At 43.0% G+C, this 8,637-nt stretch overlaps 1 protein-coding gene across 1 annotated transcript in view; it reads left to right on the forward strand.

The window, feature by feature from the left end:
* Positions 1 to 6,243, forward strand: part of LOC117457108 (zinc finger B-box domain-containing protein 1-like) — a 55,840-nt gene extending 49,597 nt beyond the window's left edge. Inside the window, exons 14-16 of the mRNA XM_034096985.2 lie at positions 1,690 to 1,968; positions 2,069 to 2,153; positions 6,093 to 6,243. Of these exons, the coding sequence (XP_033952876.1) occupies positions 1,690 to 1,968; positions 2,069 to 2,153; positions 6,093 to 6,171 (443 nt within the window). The 3' untranslated portion in view covers positions 6,172 to 6,243. The remainder of the gene's footprint in view (positions 1 to 1,689; positions 1,969 to 2,068; positions 2,154 to 6,092) is intronic.
* The last annotated feature ends 2,394 nt before the right edge of the window (positions 6,244 to 8,637 follow it).

Consider the following 8,637-nt stretch of genomic DNA (forward strand, 5'->3'; position numbering starts at 1 on the left):
ACACATGTGTGAGATTTTATTTAAAGGAAAACCTGCCTTTCATGAATCATATTCAGGCAGTAGCTATACACCAACAATGAAACACATGAGCACACACTACAGTTTAAAGAAGCAGAAATTAAATCTGAGCTGACAGAAAATGCTCCGGTTTAGTTTCATACACACAGTTAAACTCACACACAGTTTTATGAACAGATACGTTCACCTACCGAATTAAAAAGAAGAACAAATGAACCAAAGAAAGTGAAAACCACAAAGCAGATTCAGGCTGTAGACATATACATTCAAATGTTAAGAGGCTATGTCACAATGTAACACTCGCATTTCTATTGGCTAGCGCTCCAGCACAATGTACGATTGAAAGGCGTTAATACAGAGAGATTTAAATCTCACTCTCACTTTACCCTGATAACATATTAAATCAGGCCAAGCGTTTATCAGAACCCACCATCGAGAGCCATCTCCTTTGAGATGGATGTACATTGAGTCCACAGGTATGTGTGAGTGCACACGTGTTAGCAGCGCTGTCCTGCATGCATCACGGCTCCCATGCTGCTTGGTTTGACAGCGCCGCCGCTCGTGAAGCCCTAAGTGGAGGTTCTGTGCCTTCTGAAGACTGAGCCAGGCACTGGGAGAGGGAGGGAGGGGGCGGAGCTAAGGAGACAATGGAAGATTGAAAGAATAAAAGACTTAACACTGGAGCTGAAGCTGGTGAGACAGCACACAGCATGAGGAATCAGTGTGCCACACACACACACACACACACACACACACACACACACACACACACACACACACACACACACACACACACACACACACACACACACACACACACACACACACACACACACACACACACACACACACACACACACACACACACACACACACTGATACACACACACACACACACACACACACACACACACACACACCATCATAGCTTCTCAATGGGGGCCTCGATGTAATTTACAGTGAGCAGGTGGAGATGGATGTTCAATCTGATTCAATTTGATGTGGCTCGCAGTGGAGTGGGATGAGACACCACTCATTCCACTGACTGCTGTGAGAGTCTCCGTCTCTCACCCCCTTCTCACCCGAGCCGCTCCTCTCCTTGCTCTTACTTTCTCCTGTCTTCCTCCCATCTCTTTCCGGAACTCTGTACCTCTGTGTGTCCTCAGAAACCTTGCTGCCATCTATCTTACTGAGCATTGATACAACAATCAATTACAGCCCAATATCAAACATGTGCACATTCCTCTAAGGGAGTTTCTCAGTGTGTGCAGCCAGGCTTGGGGAGTAATGGAATACATCTAAGGGCATTATGAATCAGGATACCAAAGGAACAAGGTAACTGTTTTCCCTGACAGTTACATAAAATCAGATACTGGGACACTTTTTAAAATTGTGTTTTTAACTTTTTGTATATTGTGATACTAAGATGAGGTTACTGTAACTAGTAATTGTAAGGGAATACATGTTTAAAGTAACCCTTAAAGCCCTGTGTGCAGCATGCTCAGACCCTTGCAGGAAAAACCTTCAAATGTATGGGACAAAAAGGAGGAAGGAACTTTTTGGAAAGCAATAGAGCTGGATTCCTCTCCCAGGACGACCACACATGCAATATATGTTGTGTGTGTAGTTAAATAAGATAATACATGCATGCTTTCTTTCTTTCTTGTTCAGGGTTTTCACTGTCTGGCAAGTCCACACCAATGCAGTCTCCACGCTCAAGCCCTCTCTCTGCACTCGTCTCCCCCCGTCGCCCTCTCCCTGCCGGCTTGTCTCGTCCTGCATCGGGCTCAGGAATAGGTCCAGCGTTGCGTCCGTTATCCCAGGCAGCCCAAGAGATCATGGACATCTGTAGTGTGGACCAGATGGGCTGCGAGGACCCCGACCTGGACGCTGACACCACTGCACACACACTCCACGATCTGGAGCAGGAACTCAGGCTCATGGCACATGGTACAGACACACCATGCATTCACAAGTCATGTATGCACACCTTTGATTATGAAATGACTCTGTATAAAAGTAAGGCGTTAACATGTAAACCTTCCTTCAGCTTCAGGAGCAGAGCAGCAGGCTGTGGTGTTTGGTACGAGACACAGAGATAGTCCAAATCAGCATGGAAATCATCGTTTCACGCAGTGAGTAACATGCACACACTAACAGAGCCCAGTGGTGAGAAGTATTTAGTCAAGTACCACATTTAAGTACCGTTTTGACATACTTTACTTGAGTATTTCCATTGTATGCTACTTTGTAATTCTACTGCACTACATTATAGAGGCAAATATTACATATCTATATATATACAGCTTAAAGGTGGGGTAGGTAAGTTTTAGAAACCGGCTCGAGTGCACTAAAATTTGAAAGTACACAGCCGAAAAGAATCCGCCCCTTCCTTCAGACTTCCTTACAGAGCACCTCCTCCAACACACATGCACGCCCAATGACGGCACGCCCAATGAGGGCACGCGATACATTTGTGCGTGCAGGAGATGGAAGGCTGACAGACAGGGCGGCAATCCAATCCGTGCCGGCTAAACGGATTGGTTGTACTTTTTACAGTACCACGGCTTACACAGATGACATTTTTTAATGGATTTTTTGTCAAAGCACTTCAGATATTCATTGCTATCGGGATGTTAAGAGCATTCCATGGAATATAACAAAAAGTGTATCTCGAGCCGGTTTCTGAAACTTACCTACCCCACCTTTAAGGAAAAATGGACCTATTATGCTATATTGGAAAAATATCTCTTAATTGTTTAATTTCAAAAGATCTGCAGGAACCCTGTTTGATTAATGGAATATTACATTAACCAAAGACTGTATGATAAGGAGGAAGAAATTCAAAGAGATACCTGAACAGCGACTAGTCTCTCTGTGTGTGCGTGTGCGTGTGCGTGTGCGTGTGTGTGTGTGTGTGTGTGTGTGTGTGTGTGTGTGTGTGTGTGTGTGTGTGTGTGTGTGTGTGTGTGTGTGTGTGTGTGTGTGTGTGTGTGTGTGTGTGTGTGTGTGTGTGTCTGTGTTGGATGTAAAGATCTGTTTTGGGAGCCCTCTGTGTAGTGTGTGTTAATCCGGTTATTACACGTCTCAATGTGATATTCACACTGCTATGCTCAGCACAAGGCCTTGAGCGCAGATTATGCCCACTGCACATACAAAAACACACACACACACACACACACACACACACACACACACACACACACACACACACACACACACACACACACACACACATACACACACACACACACACACACACACACACACACACACACACACACACACACACACACACACACACACACACTCAGATTCAGAAATACAAGAAAAAAACATTGAAAATCTCACACACACACACACACACACACACACACACACACACACACACACACACACACACACACACACACACACACACACACACACACTCACGCATTAAGCCGCATATTAAGACCCGATACCCAACATGCTGTCAGAGCTGAAGTTGTTCAGCTGGCTAACGATCCATTACAGACTCCACATATCCGAGAGAGAGAGGGATTGATGGCGCACAAAAAAAGAGGGATTACCCCCCATCGTGACCATTGAAATGGTTGAGGAGTGTTGGGGAGTGCAGGAGGGAGAGAAAGCAACGGATTACATGCCGATCACTGTGAAAAGACACGAGCAGAGAAACAGGAAGTCTTAAAGCTACTCTCAGATCCTCACAGAGTAAAAAGGTTATCAAATTGTTATGGAGATTTTACACAGCAGGCACTACTTTAAAGTTCTAGAGGGTGGTGTGTTAACTTTCGCAGGTTCGCTTACAAAACCATTTAGGGCTCTATTTTTGTAAAACCCAGCGGCACTGCTCTAATTTCGTTTCAGATTTGGCTGTTTAACAAGCAAAAAGTAACGCTGGCAATCTGGGAATTCAATAGTTTTTGCTTAATCTTGATATTGCTATTCCAACATGACCCGAGCAATGATCCGCAAATAAATGTAGATTTAAAAAAAACGAATTTGTTTCTGGGGACACCAATATAAAATGTGGGACTAAAATAAAGACCATTAACTTTCTTTTTGAGAGTTAGGTTATGTTGTGGTGGAAGAGGTGGAAGAAGTACTGAGATCCTTCACATCGCGGGCCACATTGGAATTATGGTGGTACTCAAAGGGCAGGTTGTAACTTTAAGACTATATAAATACTTAATATATATAAAATGATGGATTATATTACATTATTGCCTCTGCATTGGATTATTATCGGATCGGGTAATAACTTCATAATTACGTCTGAAAGCAAGTGTACTGCAAATAATTGCAAGTCTCTTCGGTGAGAATGTCGCAAAAATGATTTAAAAAGAAAAGCCACATTCTGGAAAAAAAGTTACATTTTGAAAAAACTAATTCTGAGAAAAAGTCAAATTCTGAGAAAAAAATGTCAAATTTGAGATGCATTGTGGGACATGTAGTTTATGTGCTTCTGTAAATCGACATGTAACCTTATAATAAACATATTATATTCTTTGCAAGCTCTTGTGGGGCCACATGAAATAGTCACGGGCCGGATTTGGCCCCCGGGCCTTGAGTTTGACACCCCTGCTGTGGTGTGTTATATAGGTTTTTTTGCATGAAAATCCCCCACACACTCCCCCCATGCCTGAAACACCTCCAATGGACTGCTTCCTGAACATAGTGACATCACTAAATAACACTTGCGCTTCTATTGGCTAGCAATCCAACACATTGAACATGAAAAGGGGCGCGAAATCTCTAAGTGGTTGACCGATCACAACAAAGCCGGTCAGCTAACCAATCAGAGCAGACTGGGCTCTGGTTTCAGACAGAGGGTGAAAAGAGGTGCTGCAGTACAGGCAGTATGAGAAAAATGAAGAGCTTTTTGAACATAAAAGCACGGAGACATGTCACAGTAGAGACACAAAATACAGATATGAACCTGAACATTTGCAGAATATGACTCCTTTCACTTAAAAACTGCACCTTTTAAAATATTTGTACTGCACCCTCCTGACAGGACTGCTCAATGTAAGCTTCCTCTCAGCCACCAGGTACTCACAGACAGTTGCATCGCAGAGTCGTTGCATGATAATACCGTTTTAGTCTCTGCTGCCCATCATCATTTTCAAGAACTGTGTTTTGTTGAGTGGGTTTAGAATTCATTGCTATAGAAAACTTATAAAATATTCATTTATTTGAATGTCTATTAAGGTAATAAGAGCTGTCTGAAGTACTCTGCACAGAAGTACATGCTGCTTCACATTGTGAGTGCATCCATAGATGTTCGCGTCTACTATAACCCAACCTGTGTTTACCTCATATCCAGACATCTATTCATCATCTGCCTCCGCTGCCTCCAGCTGTCTGGGTGTGCTTTCGTGTAGCCTCGGTCTATTGGCTGTCTTTGATCTAACCTTCAGTCAGTGCGTACTTGCACAGCAGTATTACATTCATATTTGGAGAATGGACATATTCGTAGTTTTCTTATGGAAATGCTTACATATGTACATTTTGCACAAAAACAATGCCTTACATAAAAGCAGTTCAGTTGTCAACGACGTCAGTCAATATCAAACCAATGATTGAACACCATAACTCTCACACATTCAATTTAGCTGAGAAAACTTGTGTTTGTACAAAATAATTTGAAGCATGATGACATTAAAAACAAGTGATTTAATGAAACCGAGGCCTCTGACACCAGCATTAGATCAGATGGGCGTTGTGGATGGCGTTGTTATGTCTGCTGTCTATAAAATCTTAGTTAAGTTAATTTGCCTTGTCATAGTCAGCTGCAAACTGGGAGAGGCACCTCCTAAGTGTCTCATTAAAAAAGTACGCAGGCTCCATTGGTGCAGTTAATTGTACCTCGTGCAGTAAAGTGTTTCAAAATGATCATTATTTACAAGCGATGACCAAGGCAGACATTATTTAAATGACCCTTCCAGCGGGTGTGAATACGTCCCACATGTTTCCAGAGTGAAATCTACGATGTCTGCCATCTTTAATCAGGTGTCTGAGTGATGTGATGTGTGGTGTTCTGCCTCTGATTGGTGGGTTTGGTTTTGCAGAGACAGAGCCAGCGAGGAACAAAAGGACGAGGAGGCGGCTGCACAGAGAGACGAGCAGAGTGTCCTCTCACTCCCCTGAGACACACACACACACGCACACACGCACGCACGCACGCACACACACACACACACACACACACACACACACACACACACACACACACACACACACACACACACACACACACACACACACACACACACACACACACACACACACACACACACACACACACACACACACTTGCTAGTTAAATAAGGACACAGAGATATGAGACAATAGCACACAAGATGTAACTTTAATTGTGTTCATGTGGGTAACAGCTCGTGTCTATAATACTATATATGTGGGGAACACTTGTGCAAATATATAAAAATAAAAATTGTAGTTGTTTGGAAATACTTTGCATTTCATAGTGATTTATGTAGTAGTTACATAGTTTCCATGTTTTCTGTGCACAATGGTTATATTTCTCTTTATAAAAAGGCACATATTTTGCTGGATTAGCTGAAGATGTAAAGAAAGTGACGAGCCAGACACCGGATGTGGACAGGAGAACAGGTGAGTGTGTGTTTTAGAGACGACTGCAACTTTAAAACTTTCACCAACAGTGATTGAACGCTATACATGTTTTTGTTGTCACCTCTTTGTTTCTCAATAAGGTTAGAATGCAACTGGATCAGGTCAGACTATACACACACACACACACACACACACACACACACACACACACACACACACACACACACACACACACACACACACACACACACACACACACACACACACACACACACACACACACACACACACACACACACACACACACACACACACACACACACACACACACACACACACACACACACGCACGCACGCTGCAGGAGATGAATTGTTTGTAAGGTAGGGAATAAGGAGCTCTGCCAATGGCCGCTGTTACCATCTGTCCGTGTGTGTGCAGGAGTTGCAGAAGATAAACACCAGCCACTGGAACTGGTCTGTCTTCTCTGTGGTGAATGTGTACACCTTGGTGTGTGAGTGTGTTTCTTTCCTCCTTCTCATTTCTGCTGTTTTGCACTACTCCCCACAGCCAGTACTAATCTATCATGGCTGCCAATGTCCTCAGCTGAGTTCATAGCGCACCGTCTACTTCTTTATCCTCAGCTGAGGTCATATGCGTCGTTTATGCTATGGGAACATAGAGATGTCCTTGTGTTGCGGAAGTAAACGAAGGAGTCCAATGGAGGCGTTTCAGGCGGGGGGGGGGGGGGGTAGAGAGAGAGTGGGAGAGATACTCCTTCTATAAATGAGAATACTTTGAGAAGGTTTATTCGCACTTGCAAACAGGTATTTCTGGAGACCCAAGCGGTGCAATTTGGAAGTAACACATTGAATATTAAAACAAGTTGAGTAGAAAATAGACAAGCAAACATCGCTCGCACGGCAGCTGAAGATAATTCCCCCTTATCCTACTGTTTCTATAACGACCCAAAATATGCACTCGCTGACCAAAAACTTTAACAAACTCTTAAGTTTTCCATTGTCTCTGTGAGATCGAAGAACAGTCGTGCTGTTGAGTTGTGACACTGAAGAGCAGAACCAGCGTCTTACGGCCCGTCCACACGGCGGCGTGCGTTCAAGCTTCAACGCTTCTTCCCATTCACTTTGAATGGGGTGATGTCACGCTTTGCCGAACTGCATTGTGGTTCCGTTGCTTCGCTTTGCTCGCTTCAAAAGTTGAGAAAAGTTCAACTTTTCAAGCTTCGACGGAAGCGTCAGCTAATTCAATCATATGCCAGTACAAGCTCTAGCCCAGGAGTACTCAACCCTTTTTGTTAAAGGTCCACTTGTGAATTTTATACAAGATCAATGGGCCGGATCAATGCCAGTAATCTCGTCTTTGTTTACATTAGCAAGCCTCGCTAACACTCAGAGCTAACCTGTACTGGAGAGCACATGTGTTTAAAAAGCAGGAAATAAAAAAAGGAACTCACCTTGTGATAAACCCGCAAGAGAAAAAGCATTTGAGCTCCATACTGTTTCAGAAATAATCCTTGATGTGGTTTAGAACAGGATGACGTTTTATCACAGCAGAATATAACTTTATCTGTTTTATATGTTTATTTATACTGTTCATGCTCACTACTTGTAGCACTTCGGGATTTGAATTCAAATATGAAGTGCTTTATAAATGGAACCCATTATTATTATTATTATCTCCGGTAGAATTCTGATCAGGCATTAGCTCCGCCTCCTCTTTCTTTTTTTTCAAACTAAGGACCCAAAATCTACGTTTCTCTAACAGGGCTGCAAAAGAGGGATATGAGCAGTAAGAGGCATGGCTACCATGGGTGAACTGTTTGGTACGTTAAGCAAAAAACTTCACAGACATGTTTTGTATAGGTATGGCCCTACAATATATGTTTCCAATATAGCATGATAGGTCCACTTTAATTTACATCAGAATCAGAATTATAATTTTATTTTATTTATTTTTTTATAATGGGACACAGGGTTCAGTCCGGATTGATTTGCAGTCCGGAG

The sequence above is a fragment of the Pseudochaenichthys georgianus genome, chromosome 13 (assembly GCF_902827115.2).
Source record: "Pseudochaenichthys georgianus chromosome 13, fPseGeo1.2, whole genome shotgun sequence".
Lineage (NCBI taxonomy): Eukaryota > Metazoa > Chordata > Actinopteri > Perciformes > Channichthyidae > Pseudochaenichthys > Pseudochaenichthys georgianus.